We start from the raw sequence: 17,250 nt of genomic DNA, 5'->3' as shown, positions 1-17,250 counted from the left end.
AGCGGGAGAGGATGCACCAAACTGAGCACGGTCCAACAACTCACCAACTTATTAGCATGAACACAAGGAGGTGTATCTTAACTGTGACGGCCCAGATGAACCTTGAGCTTCCTCAGGTGGGGTATTTGAACATGGCAGCCTGAGAGGGCTGCATGACACTGAGCCATAAATCATACCATATCATAACGACGAGTTAATGAGTATTGATAGTGTCCAAATCAAGAGGTCATCAGGATATCTTCCAAGGGAACTGACTGAAATTAAGGGTAAAGGCAAATGTCTCACCTGTTTGAGATGTTCAATGTGATTATTACTCAAGAATCTTCTAAATTATGTGATAAGATCTAATTATTAACTTTATAATTCAGTCATCCACTTCTCTGACTTAACCTTTCAGTGTTTCCAGGGTGAAAAGACATAAGTCAATGGGTTCAGATGGAACAATTATGCGACAATACAGTATTTTAAGGCTTTTTCAATTTGTGTTTTTGTTAATCACCCTCACATTTGTGTGGAAATAAAGTGCTTTTATTCACTGTGCTCACTACAGATAAGCAAAACAGCTCCAAGCAGCAAATTCACTATCTTAAAAACTGATGACTGAATGTTTTATTTATAGCGCTTTCATTTACAACACTCAGCGTGAAATTGAAATTGATAGTCAACAGATTTAAATCAGCAAGCCGCCTTGAGAAGAGATTGTGAGGGCCATTATCATTGAGGACACTGAGTTTAAGTCCTCAGTACTTTCACTTTTGTGCGTTTAAGCAACCTGAGCTTTAAACTTACAGATGGTGGGTATTTTATACGCTGACTGCAGCTTTTTTAGACAAAATGATTAAATTTTACTACTTCCATGCCAACAAAATGATAAATTAATAAACATTACTATATTATTATACCTGGACAGTCCGGCAGAGGGAGAGAAGGCTTTAAAACACAGATTGTCAATCAATAAAACTTTAATTTGTAACACCTTTGTAATATTGAAAGTGTTTTACAGATGCCAGACAAGCTGATAATAAGACAATAAATGCACACAGTCAAACAATTTGAGACTAACTCACAGGAGGAATACTAAAACTGAACAAGTTGTGAACACAGCGGTGACATAACATCAGCTTTTAAGTTGATAAGGTGAACTTGTTAGCAAAATGTTTCTTATTTGTACATCATTCTCCAACTCCTGAGGGAAATATTTGGGTCTTTAGCTGCTCAGTGCTCCTCTATAGTCACCAGCTAGGCCCTAATTATGTCTGTTTGCTGTTTGATCCTGAGTTGGTACAGTGGTGTTCAATTTATTTCAGATTTTTCCACTACAAACAGCTACCAGGTGTATCCAAAAACAATGCCGTGGGAGTGCTGATTAAAAGAAATATATATATTATATTTGGCGGACCCTGCCACCTTTCTAGCTTCAGACAGTGTTCAGGGGACCTTATTTTCCTCAGAGAACAGTGTGTTTATTCAGTTATGGACAAACCTACTAGTGGCACCAGAAGAAAAGCCAGAAGACTGCCAAAGTCATTGATACACATCCTCCAGGAAATGTGATTATATGTCATCAATTTGATAGCGTCCATTTAAAGGTGCGATGTGTAAGAATTGGCCACCTGTCGAATTCATACTCAAACAAATAGGAGGCAGCATGTAACCCGAGTAACCGCTAACTGCTAGCTGGCGTTATAATTCAGTCATCCACTTCTCTGACTTAACCTTTCAGTGTTTCCAGGGTGAAAAGACATAAGTCAGTGGGTTCAGATGGAACAATTATGCGACAATACAGTATTTTAAGGCTTTTTCAATTTGTGTTTTTGTTAATCACCCTCACATTTGTGTGGAAATAAAGTGCTTTTATTCACTGTGCTCACTACAGATAAGCAAAACAGCTCCAAGCAGCAAATTCACTATCTTAAAAACTGATGACTGAATGTTTTATTTATAGCGCTTTCATTTACAACACTCAGCGTGAAATTGAAACTGATAGTCAACAGATTTAAATCAGCAAGAAGCCTTGAGAAGAGATTGTGAGGGCCATTATCATTGAGGACACTGAGTTTAAGTCCTCAGTACTTTCACTTTTGTACATTTAAGCAACCTGAGCTTTAAACTTACAGATGGTGGGTATTTTATACGCTGACTGCAGCTTTTTTAGACAAAATGATTCAATTTTACTACTTTCATGCCAACAAAATGATAAATTAATAAACATTACTATATTATTATACCTGGACAGTCTGGCAGAGATTGTCAATCAATAAAACTTTAATTTGTAACACCTTTGTAATATTGAAAGTGTTTTACAGATGCCAGACAAGCTGATAATAAGACAATAAATGCACACAGTCAAACAATTTGAGACTAACTCACAGGAGGAATACTAAAACTGAACAAGTTGTGAATGCAGCAGTGACATGACATCAGTTTTTAAGTTGATAAGGTGAACTTGTTAGCAAACTGTTTCTTATTTGTACATCATTCTCCAACTCCTGAGGGAAATATTTGGGTCTTTAGCTGCTCAGTGCTCCTCCACCAGCTAGGCGCTAATTATGTCTGTTTGCTGTTTGATCCTGAGTTGGTACAGTGGTGTTCAATTTATTTCAGATTTTTCCACTACAAACAGCTACCAGGTGTATCCGAAAACAATGCCGTAGGAGTGCTGATTAAAAGAAATATATATATTATATTTGGCGGACCCCGCCACCTTTCTAGCTTCAAACAGTGTTCAGGGGACCTTATTTTCCTCAGAGAACAGTGTGTTTATTCAGTTATGGACAAACCTACTAGTGGCGCCAGAAGAAAAGCCAGAAGACTGCAGAAGTCATTGATACACATCCTCCAGGAAATGTGATTATATGTCATCAATTTGATAGCGTCCATTTAAAGGTGCAATATGTAAGAATTGGCCACCTGTCGAATTCATACATATTCAAACAAATAGGAGGCAGCATGTAACCCGAGTAACTGCTAACTGCTAGCTGGCGTTAGCGCTGCCCATACTGGGAGCTTGGAGATCCGCGGGAGTGTTGGATTTGTTTACACTATCACCTCTTGAGGTACAAATTGTCTAGGGGCTAGCTGGTTAGCATGCTAACTTTAATAGATATGTCTGAAACACGATAAATAAATGTCTGCGACATAACATCAAAACTGTTATTTCTTCACATTCTGTAATCTTTGATTGTTTTAAACTAAAATCCTTACATATTGCACATGTAATAGTTGTGGAGATATTTCAGTGTGGATCTCAGTGGTGAACTAACAGACTGATCCACACACTGCTAGTAAATTAAAAGTAAACAGACATTATTTCTGATTTCTCCTCAAGTGTTGAAAGGTGCTTGAAGCGGACTTGTGACCTCTATTTCTAAAACCCCACCAAAAAATCTATTGAAATTGTGAAAAAGGATAACAAGGGTTAAAATAAGATAACCCCGTTTAAAAGACTTACTCAATCCAGACCCACCCTTTGAATATTTCAGAACTGTGAATTACTGTAAATCATAATGTCTATTCAAAGCGTTTCTTTCACAGGGCTGAAAGAGTCACTTCTGTGTCTGTTCAGGTAAGAAACAGAAGGATTAACTTCCTTTGTAGTGCAGACAATGCAGAGTGACACGGGCCGCTCTGTAACAAAAGCAGAGGTCAGATTTTCCCAGGAAGGATCTTCGTCTCAGGCGGAATCTCAATACAAAAAGACGCTCGAACGGGTATTATCTGAATCATCTCCTGGATTCACTTTGGATATTTCAGAATCTGAATCAGAAGTCAGTCAGTCTCCTCTTCAACGCTTCATTCCCTCTCAAGATGAGAACGTTTCTTCCATTTTGTCTCTGTGACAAAAGACAGTGATGTAACAAAAGCTGCTGTCTCGCCGAAGACGACATAAAAAAATCATTCTTTGGGCAGTATGATGGGTTTGAAAACCACTGTTCAAGACACTGTCAATAGCTGCAGTACATTGATATGTGTATGAATCATCCTGTCTGTCTCTCTTTCTATCTATCTATCCCTCTCTCCTCACCTCTTTCTCACTGTGTTTCACCTTTATCAGTTTGTTTTGTATCTTCTCGCTCCACCAGGGGACCTATGATTTATGGGCACATCTGTCAGCCACAATAAAGCAGTCTCTAATGAAGCCCAGGAAGGTGACCTTTGTGTGTACAGTACATAGTACACAGTGAGTATGTATGTGTGTGTATGTGTTCTTGTCTCAAACGTGCATCTTTGCACACGTATGCTCTGTGACAAAGGTTACGAGGGTGCGTGCTTACGAGCCGAATGGAGAGCAATCAATGATGAGCTCTATGGATGCATAGAGGATGCATGACAAACAGAGAGAGAACGCAACAAAGCGGTGGATGTTTGAGGAAAGACAAGGGGTAAGCTGCAGAAAACTGGAATTGTTTGATAAAGGAACACTCTCATTGCACCACAAACAAATGTAGGCCACATATTCCACCGGGAACCGAGCAGCCATCAGGAGGACAAGCCTCACTTCCAGCTATCTGGCTAATACAATAGGAGGATGAATAAGGGGAGAGGAGCAGTATAGCAGACCGTTTTATGGGAAATATTGTGCAGAGTGGACGCCAGCAGAAGCTTTAATCACCTCACTTCCACTGGCTTAGGATGCTTCATTATGATATCATCCTCAAAGAGAAGAAAAGGGCGTCTGGGACAGAGAGAAATGGGGAGCTGGAGTTAAAGGCAGAGAAAGAGGCTCACAGAAGATGAAAAACGATTGTGAAAAGAGAAGAGCACAGAAATGGTTGAAATTCATTCAAAGCCTCCGACAGAGCAGTTTTGAAGCCTGGGTGATGAAGAATTATGTGATCACCAGCCTTCACTAATTACCCACTCCACAATCTCAAAATATGATCTGTAAATAGTAATTAACACTCATTCCCCATGATAAAAGTGTATCTAACAGGCCACAAATGATCTGCGAGTGGATAGATTTTTATCCCGGATAATTGTAATGGCTTCTGTCCAAGGACTGTAGCATCTGCAGGCCTTCTATAAGGGTTTCTATATGAGCTGAAAAAGCTGATGTGTTTGTGAAGCTAGAACTGGGTCACTGCAAGCAGATCTCAAATCCCAATACCAGGACAGCAACTTATCTGTGGGACTTCAATTATAGCTAAAACATGTTGCTGCTGCCCTGAATTCCCTCCAGAATCCGAGGATGCTATTACTGAGCTACACATGGTGAGTGTTTACACTTTGAACATGTCGGCTGTGACATCCAAATAGGACTAAGTCATGGCAAGAGAGAGTCTAATGTTTTCTGCTTAAGAATACCCACCGCAGTATCCTCAAACATTAAGATTTTTAGATTAGGCAATTATCCAACTGTAGGTAAACATGGCCTCTCTTAAATTTGATTTAGGAATCAATAAAGATCTGCAGGTTAAATACCTAACCTTATCAATTCAATTTAATCTGACAGTGACCTTGAAAAAGAGCTTGAACGCACGATTGCTCTTTTTCTAAGTAGCAAAATCCAGTAAACATTTCAGACAGCACTAAAAAAAAACAACCTCTTTTCTTTAAAATCTTCTTCTTCAGTGTCCCTGCAGCCTGTTTGCTTGCCCAGAGTACCAGCTTCATTATGTTTCAACATCTCAGTGTGAGTCAGGGGAGGCCCTCGGGCTGTAACAGGGGGCTCCTGCTTCCTCTCTCGGACTCAGTCTTTAATTTTAGCTTCTGACACAGCCGGGGAGATTCCTTGTTAAGTGGTAACACTTGAGAGATTATTATTTCGCTCTCAAGCTGTGTATTAGTGCTGAACTGTCACGGTCATGTGTCAAAGATTTAATCACTAACATAACTATTAATAGCACATCGTTACAGGCTATAAATTATGATCTTTAAGACATGAAATAAGAATTACAAAATGGAAACATGACTCTACACTTTAGTTTTAAGCTTTGACAGATACATTATGCATTTAATCATGATGGAATCAGTATATATTTGCATGTTAGATAAACAAGCAAAGAGCATTAACGATGGGATTGAGCTGCAGAGAAGAACTGCTAATCACTTCTTTTAGGACTAAAAACAAAATAGAAAAAATACTAGACTGGCAATCGGTCAGTTTGTGTGGAAAGCAAAATGTGCATCACTGTGCTTTTTATTTTTAAAGACAATATTGTTTGTTTTGTGAGTTTTGTCAACAAATCCCATGAAAACACCAAAGCCTGACATATCTCGTTCCTCAATCTACATGATCCTGCAAGTGCGTTAAATGTGTATTAATCCACAGCTGAAAACACTCCCTAACAAATGTACTATTTATTCTGTTGAGTAATGTTTGTTTGAATATTGCAGTACCCAGGTGTTGTAGGAAATAATAAATTATATATTTGTGACCCACTTTTGAACAATTTATGTCTTCAGCTGGAACTAATGTGCTTAAGACTGAGTGCCACAGACCTGCAGCGTGGCCAGAAATATTAATTTAGGTGGGCCTGTGGAATATAAGGTGTGCATGAACCAAAGCAAAAAGTAACATGTAGATCAACCTGGACAGTTTTTCACTCCTTATTTGAAGATCGAGGTGAGCTGCAACATTATTTCTGCTTTCCATACTGCAATAATCACAAAATGCAAATGTCTACGTTGCTTTAAAGCACAAGTGTTGCAGCAATGTCAAACCCTGACTTGTGGCAACTGCAATGGCCTACTCACCAAACATCTGCTTGTCGTCTATTGCTGAAGATCCGTAATGGTAACAGCGGCATCGTGTCCTGGTGCTGTGGATTGAGTAGTCGGTTTTGGTTAAGAGGCGCTGTTGCGTAGAGGATCCCTGACACTGCTGTTGTCTGCAAATATGTAGCTGGAACCAGTCGCCGGTTAGCGTAGCTTAGCATAAAGACAGTAAACAAGGAGAAAAGGCCCCATCTTCTCATCTAATCACCAGAAAGCGAAGAAGTTTATTTCCAAAAATGTGGAGCTATTTCTTGCACGACTAATATTTGTAAAAAGCTTCTCTTTTTGACAGTTGACGGTAGAGATGAGGAGAAGGTTGGAAATAAAATGCAACAAAAGTCCAAGCAGATTCCAACTCAGTACATTTCCAAGACTCACACCAATAGACCACTGAGTCAACAGTATCCTCCACTGCTGGATATCTTTTCCTGTATAAGAATATAGAGTGTAAGGCATGTGTTAATTAAAATATCCTTGGAGGGCATGGAGCACACAGCCAGTGAGGTGAATATTGAAAGCTGTCCTCTGGTAACTACAGCAGTGGGTGGTATTTGTCCATGTGCCTTTGAAATCCCTCTCCATGCTCCTTGTCACTGGAATAAATCTCCCCCTGTGCTAACCACACCGCCTGTGGCCGAATCTAATCTGCACTTCCAAATGGGAACCAGGCATAACGACACAGTGGGTAGGGGGTTATTAAAAATTGAAACACAGCTAATTAAAGCCGGGGTGAAAGAATCAGAAGTAAGGCTGGTGACCAAGCAGACAGAAATGGACATGGAGTCCATGTACAAAGGAGAAACTGACCGAGACTGGAAAAGGAATGAGAGGAGGAAGAGAGAGACACATTAATCTACCTGAGGCTGAATTTGGTATTTAATATGAGTCTACGGATTAGTGAGGACAGTTTTGACACCCATCCATCAGAATTTCGTGTAAGACATGTCTTAAAGGGACAGTTCACCCCAAAATTTAAAATACATATTTTTCCCTCTCACTGGTAGTGCTAAGCATCCATCTAGAGTTGCAGAGTTTGGGAGATAGCAGCCTTTGAGATGTCTGCTTTCTCTTAATTATCATGGAACTAGAGGCACTCGCTAAAAAAATGTCGGCAATGTCTCTTTACAGAAATCATTGTTCAGGATAATCCACAGAACTTGTTTTGAGCAGTTTCATGTAGGAACTAATGTCCTTCTCCTGCTACCACAGGAAATGTGCCGTCTACTCATGGACCAAAAGGCTTGATAATTGTAACAAGGGCTATATCCAAATGTTCAGACTTCACCTCTCTCAGCATGTACTGAGGGCTGTCCAAACCCACAATTCGTTTGGTCCTCAAGGGGCCTAAAGCTGACATTCTGCAGAGATAAAGATAGTCCACTTCACAGGACATCACTGATGTAATTACCCACAATTCATTGCAATATGGATGTGACGTTGAAGAACTTAATATGAATGTGTAAAACTATTATTTTATTAAAAAGTTATATGAATCCTGTCGGCCAGAAATAATACTCAGCCACAGAAATATGGAGAAGTACAGGTCGCAGAGGTAATCAAATACATTTTATTACTGCAGTCTTTAGGCCTGTCTATCAGTTTATATTAGCCTTGCAGTCTCACGAATTCACAGACTTGATGTGATGACAGTGAACACGTCGCAGCATGTATGAGTGAAGTCTGAGAGGGCTCAGCCTCAGTCAGTCCAGAGGGTGGACATCTGGATTCATAATATGTATAACCTTACGCTATGTAACCTTAAGTTAGGCATCCAGAGTCAATATGTGGAACATTTTGGACATTTACCTCTCCCCTTTTGATATCGTACTCCATGGGAGAGGTAAGCGACATCGCTGTCAGACTTTCCATGTTTTAGCCTTGCTGTTAAATTTTGCTTGATTTTGTTATTCACCTTTTTGATCAGAATAAATGGAGATCTCCATGAAAGATATCCTGGACCGAGCTTCTTCATCGAAACACAACACTTAGGGTAGACACCACCGGTTACATCAGCTAACTAAGCTAGCTAATGTTACAGCTCAGCCGCCAAAAGGATGCCAATGTTTATATGCCAGGTTGTTGCGAGTACGAGCCTCTCGCCCATGAGCATGCTTACAGTAGAAAGAAACTAGTTCCTAAAGAAATGCTGACAACAAGGTCTGTGGATTATCTTGAGTAACTGGGTCAAAGAAAAATTGCTGTTAAGTTTTTCAAATGTACTTTTTGGTGCTTTGAGCACCACAAGCCAAGGCCGATATCTCCAAAACTCAGCGGCTCACACCAAATAAATGTAGATGGATAAATAACACTATGGTAAGAGGAAAAATGTATATTTTTGATTTATGGGTGAATGGTCCCTTTAAATAAGACACTATTTATGTAATGAGGTCATGGGGATTCACTGCTACTTCCAGAAACATTCACAGGCTCTTGTTTTTACACAAATCTGAGCAGGTAGGATGGGACAGATATAAGTACAACTCAGACACTGTGTCCTCTGATCCCAGTGGATCAAGGAAAAGGCATTAGGATTAGGCGCTTCAGTCTGCGCAGACTTACAGGTTGTGACATTTCATAGCACAGAGATTATGACTACAGAGGACTCTTTTCCCCTGCTATCTCGCCCTGATACTAACAGGAAGTGGCATGCTTGTTAAGACAATAAAAGCAGTCGCCTGAAATCAGTGTTAACCCAGTCAGGGGAGTAAATGCGCACTGAAAGGACGTTTTGGCCATTAAATAGTGGTTTTTCAGAAATATTCCTATGTGTATGAAGCATTTTAGTCAAAGCAAAGCTGATTGAAAAAAATGTTATTACATTAATTTATTAGTATCATGTTATTACACTGAACCATGGAGGGTAGGAACATTATCTGACAAAACTCAGAAGAGCTCCACAATTAACCTGGGAACTTTAATTAAATCAGATGAGCAGATGAGTATAGGGTCTAGGCTTGCACCCAACAATCATCTCCATTACTGATTCATTTTTGGATTTTTTTTTTAATCATCGGTTAATAATTTGGTCTATAAAACATCAGATAACAGTAAAATTTCTTAGAAAGCAAAGTTGATGTCATCAGATGTCTTGTTCTGTCCGAACAACAGTCCCAAAAACCAAAAATACTCAGTTAATGATAATATAAGACAAATAAAGACGACAGATCCTCAGAGGCTGGAACTACATAATATTCGACATGCTTGCTTGAATAATGACTTAAATGATTAATCATTATCAAAATAGCTGCTGATTTATTTTCTGTCGATTAATAATTAAGCAACTAATCATTGCAGCTCTAATTGCATCTTTGCCTCAAAATCTTTAATCTTTAATGATTTGCTAACTGCCAATCAGTATAAAAGGACCCACAAGGCCTGAATCCAATCAGAAGCATGAAAAGACAAAATCACTAATAAAAAATAAATCCTCATATGATTGTTGTCTTTATTTTGTATACACTTTTTCCACATATATAATTTTTCTAAGCACCTGTCTGTTGCCTAATCATTATTAAATGTCTCTGTGTTGATTTGAAATTAATCCTGAGCTTTCTTGAGGTTTTTAAACCCTGCTTCAAAACTAAAAACCCTTCTATACCTTCAGTACACTTGCAGGTGTCTTCACTTGCCTAATAAATGTGGCTTTAATCATTTCAAATGACCGTCTTTGGCTGACATGAGGCATCCATGTTTGTTTGGTTTCTTCTGCACCATTAGGCGCCAAGTCAGACGTATCTGAGCTTTAGGAAACGTGTCCTGGTCTTAATTGGATGTCAGCTTGGACGCTAAGTTGGAAACTTGTAATTGAGAAAACTTCAAGTGCCAAAAAAATCAACCAGAAAACACTGTGTGGGTGTTTGGAGCCCGGCATCTTACTTACTTTCTGGTGCCATTTTTGAAAATCAGGACTATTGGCATCTTCTCTTTGATTTAGTTTATGTATTCATTCTTGGCATCCTGAAAACCTGACTTATATAAACTTTTTTTATATTAGCTGCTGTCTGTTTTAGTGTCTCCAGGCACTCAGATCTCACTCTGGTACCTGACAGTAACAATGGGAAATAGACCATTTCGGTAACACTTTCAATGAAGGTCATGTTTATAAGCTATTATAAGCACATTCATAATGAATGTTTGTAATGCAGGACAACTTAACAAGGTTTTTTCCTAAAAGCTTTCAAAGTCATGCTATAGCATATTATTGATGTTTGTAGCACAAAATGTTCTTTCAAAAATGTAGAATTTATAATCTGTTACGACAAGTTAGAGCAATTCTGTACAATATTACTGGTTATAAGTTATGATAGTTAATGTACTGTGTATCCTGCATTATAATGCATTATAGACATGGGCTGACTAGAAAGCGTTACCAATTCGTCTTTTAAACACTTTGTCACTTTGGCATGTAGTTATAAAGCATAATGAAAACTGATCTTATAATACATTAGTTCCACCACTGATAACACTTTATAAACCTTGTTATAAGTTGTCATGCATGAGTATAAATAATTCGTTTTTCAAAGCCTTATACGTGTGTGTTGATTTATTGTTAATTAAACATTAGTTAACAGTTATTTCACTGTTAACAGAAACAATGAAATGCTTTATAAACCATTTATTAAACCATTATTATTGTAAAGGTTTATAAACATCAGTTGCAACTGTATAACGGACATCAAAATGTTTACTACACAGTATATTAACCATTAACATCAGTTGCAACTGTGCTTAATAAATGGTTTATAAATGTAATTGTTGGTTAACAGTGAAGCAACTATTAACTAAAGTTTAATTAACTATAAATTTAGCATTTATCAATGATGATTATCATGAAGATTTCCTCTGTCCATACAGATAAAACTAAAACCATCCTGTACTTGGAGGTATTCTGCTTGAGCCATGCTATTTAGTGCATTCATGCAAAAACCTGCATTGATCATAAAATCTTCTTGTCCAGGCCCAGATGCAAACTTTGTTCATTTAGTCTCACTGTCAATCAAAAGAAATAGTTGGAAGCTAACTAGTCTCCAAACAAACCTAATGCCCTCGTTAGAGATCAGAAACAGTCTCGTTAAGTTTGACACTGATTTATCAAGCGCAGCCGACAGCCTACTGTACCTTTACTCTCTGCTGCAGTCTGTCACTGCCTTACATCTTCTGTGGACTGTGCTGATGTCGCCTGCTGCTCTCACGTCCCCTGACATGTGCACTTGGCTGCCACACAAACACCAATGCTTCTTGAGATACTGATGCACGTGATCTTTTAATGATCCCGGTTGCAGAAATGTAATATAATATTTATATAATATATATAATGAACCTTTTATATCTACAGAGGTAGCACAGGGTCTGTAATGTTGCACCACCATGTCTCTACAGTAGCCCAAAACTGACAAACCAAATACTCATTCACTTTTGGCATTTTTTTAGTGGCCACTGTAGAGGAAGGTGAGGCGAGGGTTATTCAGTTGGTTGCAACCTCATCACTAGATGCCACTATATCATACACACAGCAACCTTTCAATCATTTTGTCAAGTAAACAAACCTCAAAAAAGAAGCTTAAAAATCATCAGGACAGGGCAGCTATACCTGCCTGAAGTCAGCCCAATCGCCAGGATATAATGTTAGCAGGTAACTTTCTCCAAATAGATACGTCCAAGGTTGAAATGAGTATCGAACGTGGCATATCACGTTCACATTATATGCCTTTTAGCCACCTTTCTTATGAGGGGGAGGAGGGGATGGTGGTTAGGTTATTTCAAGCCAACAAGGCTACCAAACAGCCGACCACATATTGTGTCCCACCACTGGATATTTTTAAGGACACCTGAGGACAATTCCAGCCATGTGGCCATAAAACTGGGGGATTTTTAAGGAGACCAGTGGACATTTCCAGTTGTATGTGGTGACCAAAACAGGCAATTTTTTTTACAGGAAGCCAGACCATCTCTATCCATGATCGTGGCAACCAAAACCTAACCTTGTAATTTTTGTAAGTAAACCTGACCAGAGCAATAGAAAATTCAACCTTATCTGTGGTTTTGCAAAAATTCACTTAGCCAACATTTATTCTGGCGACTAGGTTGCTGCAGTCCATCTCAAAAGGTCAGAAATGAAGAATATGTAAAGCTCAACTTAGATTTTTGTTGTTTTAATAGAAAACCAAAGAAGAACAGAGATTAAACAGCGCATGTATGCATACAGTCCCTTTTTGCACAACGTAATCACTCACTAAAAAAAATGTGCACGAAAAGAAAATACAGCAGTCTTATAAATATAGGGCCCCAAAACACCTCAGAAACGTATAACAAATGCACCAAATGCAATGAGATGTTGGTTTAATATATTTGCACAAATATTCTGACAGTAAGTAACATGTCGACCTCATGATCAGTGCCTTTTACTGAGAAGGTTCGGACTTCATTTTAGGTCATACGTTACATTTGTAACTAATATACATGCGTTTCACTATTATTGCCTTTGTTATTCAAAAATGGTTTTCTCTCTTTTTTGTAATAGCTATTTCTAGAAAATAAGTCTTGAGTTGTTCATTTTATATTTCTATTTCCTACCTTCTTTGATCACATACATCACAAATAGTTTGACTCTTTATGCTACAACACTCTGGTATACTTACAGGGATCGTCGCCCCCATTAATGTTTCACTTGGCATTGCAATCATGACGAGGGGAGGACAGTTTGACCTCTAGGAAAAGGGAGGAGTCCGACATTGGCTACCTCTGTGCTGTGCTACTCGAGGACGGAGGAGGGAGGGGGACGCACACAGCAGTTGGGCCGTCTGACATTTTGCAGCATTGACCTGAAAATGTTCTGCTGCCTCCTTTTGTTCTTCCTGCCATGTTGCGGCGAGTCGACGCCGGAGACTGACTTCCGGATTGAGGTCCGGACAATCAGTTTCCGCTCTTGCTCCTTGATTTTGCACTGCAAGTGGCTCTGGATGGCAAAACCGAGGGATTCTGGGTCCACGGAGGCGCCATAGACCTCCCATGTCATCCCTTGTTCGTCCCAGACGACATCATGGACGCCCTTTCCTTTCTCCTTCCCTGACTGGTCATCCTCTTCCTTTTGTCTCTCCGGCTCTATTTTCTGCTTGCCGGACTTTGTCTCCTTCGTTTTACCCCCAGCTTTAGCCTTCTCTTTAGGACTCCCAGCTTTATTTTTAGTTGGACCTGACTTTGATGTAGTGCTTGTTGCTGTTGTTGTTGGCAGGGTCTGGCTGGGTTTGGTTGTAACAGCAGCCTGAGACAGCGCTGCATTGTTACTGTCAGCAGATCCTGGCTTGGTAGCAACGGCTGTCTCTGAGGGTGTTCCTGCTTTGAGAGAGGGAGCTTTAGCTGTGGCTGTTTTCACTGCAGATGTCTGAACTCCTGCTTTAGATTGGGAGTTACCTGTCTCTGCTTTCTCCTTGTGGTTGCTGTGTTCGATGTTGATTTGATAAACTGGCTGGGTGTTGCAGAGAGACAGGCTGGGGTCTTTAGGCTTTGCTTCTAACCCTTTATCTTGCTGCTGGGGCAAAGCATCAGAGTGAAAAACAACACCGGCAGTCTGGTTTGGGCACATCTCCGCCTCAACAGTGAGTCTCTCTGACCTCGGATCAGAAGAGGCGGACAGAGTACTTATGTTCATCTGATGTAGCCCAACACTCCTGTCGACCTGGTAGACTACAGCCAGGCTCTGCACCTCCTCTCTGGGGACTGCACCACCACCGCTCGGCCTGCGGGTCATAGCGAAGGGCAGCAGGCTCGGACTTGTGGCCACAGCCTTGCTGCACGTGTTAGCCACTGCCTGAACCTCCATATCCTGACGCTGCTTGACCGGGGTGGATGACGGGGTTAAGGTCATCGTCGCAGCCTCTCTGTAGAGCTTGCAGAGCTGCTGCCCTTCAAAGACAGCTGTGTCAGTCTGGCTGACTCTCTTAGCCACCTGCCCTTGTGCCGCCATGTTTGGTGAAGCCTGGGGCAGAGCGGAGGAGTCTGTCTGTGAAGACACTGGCTGATGTTTATCTGAGGAGACTTGTGGTTTCTTTACTGGTGGCAAATCCTTCTCTGGATGTGTTGAACTTGAATTCTTATTTGTAAACCCGGCCTCTGCATCTTTGCCGTTAGACGGAGGTGTATTGGAGCTAACCGGAGCTGCCGTAGCCTCCATACTTTGTTTAGGTTCAGGCGTCTCTTGCAGACTGACAGAGCTTTGTGAGCAGCTACGTATATGATCAGGCTCTGGAGCTTTCTGTGGTTCAGCAGTGTCCTTGTTTTTAGGAGCTGAAGCACTCCCTTTTTTATCGTTTTGTGGTTCGGATGCTGTATGCCTCAATTCACAGGCGTTGTTAAGATTTCTATTATTTGGAGAGACGTGTTTATTACTGTCCTCTCCTGCTGTGGCTTTGGATGAAGATGTCAGCTGTGCACTCCCCTCCTCTGCAGCACTTGGCCCTTTTATTCTGCAGTCGTTGGTCTGCACGTCGACCTTTGTTGCTGAAAGAGCAGGCAACACAGCAGCCTTACAGATTGCCTTTTCATCAGCCAGGCTTAACATTTTCATATTAGCGTTAGAATCCCTCTGGTCACATCCTGCCTCACCCACACCTTGGCCTGTTAAGGGCAAGGCTGGCATCGGTTTGTCTCCGCCTGTCACATGCTCTGATTTCTTTCCATTAGTCGGAACTGGTTTGTCTGACACATCGCTGCTAACTGGTTCACCTCCCGTGGAGGCTGTTTTTTGGGTATGCTGGATGGTGTTAGTGGGAGAAGCAGTCAGAGGTGAGTTATCCTGTTTGTGGTCAGGAGATGTGAGGGTGGGGTTTGGACAAACCTGAGAGAGTTTGAGGTTGGGCTCTTTAGCCCAGTTGGCATTCGGCTCCTTATTGCCCAGCGTGTCCACCACAGCCAGCTGAGGCACCATCTGGACTGTCACTGTCCTTTTTGGGTTAGTTCCCATGCCGGATTCACTGTTTCAGTCTTTAAATAATGTCGTAATCCAAGGATGAAAACAGATGCACAATGCCAGTCACGCCGTGCGATTTCCTAAAGGAGGAAAATAAAAACAGACTCAGTTTGTTTTCAACGATTGAGCTGAACTTTTCATTACCTTCAATCTTGGATTAGACAAAAAGAATCAGACCAGACTCACATAGCAGTCCAGGCCTATGTGAGCATTATGTAAATGCAGTCTGACATTCCAGGTAGTTTCTTTGAGCAGTCATTAACATGCATTTAAATAATCAGTGTTAGAATAAAGGCAAAGCGCCAGAACAATCAATAACCTGTATTTGCCTAATTGAACTACTGCTTTGAATTAAGATTAATATATATGTGATTCCAAGGCTAATGATCAAATCAATCATAACATACATACGCTAACGACTTTACTATGTCTTTTAGTCTACTTCTCTTTATACTGTGATTAATTGTAGATCTGTCAGATCTAGTGTGTGTTTCCTGTCTCGTACATGCTCCTCGAAACTTGCTTGTGATAAGATGCTGTGGAAATAAATTAACTTACACTCACAACATTCAAATAATCATAGAAACTTGTCATTGATATGTTGTGCAAGCTGCCATTAAAGAAGTTGAGCCTATATCAAACTAGTATAACCTGGGAGGGAATCCCTAAAGAGAATGCAAAAATACTATCAGACTAAAGAAAAGTAAAGTTTATAAACCTGGAAGGAAAGTAAGCAAAGTACAGAAATAAAACATTGACACACACAGGCTGAAAAAAGCTTACAGATAAAACATACTTTTGATTAAAATGATTACTTTTAACCCATGACACTCCCTCACCCCACCAAAACAACCACCTGACCCCAGTGTGCAATAACCATTAATGTTTTAAGGACGTCATCAATTTTAGGGACAATTTACATACTTTTTTATATGGACTATTTATTATATACATTATCTTTATATGTGATACTGCTATGATATGGATTAATGCAGAACAAAGTTTTGTTGTATTTTAATATACAATGCAATAACAACAATCCAACTGGCACACTTTATAGCATTAATATACCGTGCAAGAGCAATAACATCGATATATCGATACACATCGATTCTACATATTTGAAATGGCTTCAGCACTCATTTTCTGGAGTATCAATATACCAATACCAGCTGCACGCTCTCATTCTCTAGTCTCTCTGAAAGCAACAAAAACACAATATTTTTAAAGGCCTGACCTAACGAGAAAAAAAATGTTTCTTAAAAAAGTCTGATATTTAATATTTGATAGTCTTTCTGCTGTTTTCTGCTATTAGCCAAGAAAAAAAGGTTGTATCTTGCCCTGGTACAGCCTCCAAATGTTTATCTTTTAAAAATCTCTTCAAAAATTATAAGCCCTTTTATGTTGCACCAAATGGTACTGAGTATCAATATTTTTCAAGATATTGTATCACAGTTAGAAATTCCAGTGACAACACTACTGTGCAAATTAATGATTCATTGAAACTGTCTAACATTTCTACAAAATAACCCTGCAGAATGCCAAACGTGCTGAGAGTGTTGCCTGAA

The 17,250-nt window shown here is 40.0% G+C and overlaps 1 protein-coding gene across 1 annotated transcript; it reads right to left on the bottom strand.

The window, feature by feature from the left end:
- Positions 1-13,468: 13,468 nt before the first annotated feature.
- Positions 13,469-15,676, bottom strand: gprin3b (GPRIN family member 3b). The gene is made up of 2 exons (XM_073463249.1): positions 13,957-15,676; positions 13,469-13,863 (listed from the first exon to the last, which is right to left on the bottom strand). The coding sequence occupies exons 1-2, from the start codon at positions 15,674-15,676 to the stop codon at positions 13,469-13,471; spliced, it is 2,115 nt and encodes a 704-aa protein (XP_073319350.1).
- Between the last annotated feature and the right edge of the window lie 1,574 nt (positions 15,677-17,250).

Source organism: Pagrus major, chromosome 1 (assembly GCF_040436345.1).
Source record: "Pagrus major chromosome 1, Pma_NU_1.0".
Lineage (NCBI taxonomy): Eukaryota > Metazoa > Chordata > Actinopteri > Spariformes > Sparidae > Pagrus > Pagrus major.
The sequence above is the reverse complement of the archived record's forward strand: the minus strand, read 5'-3'. Positions and strand labels throughout refer to the sequence as shown.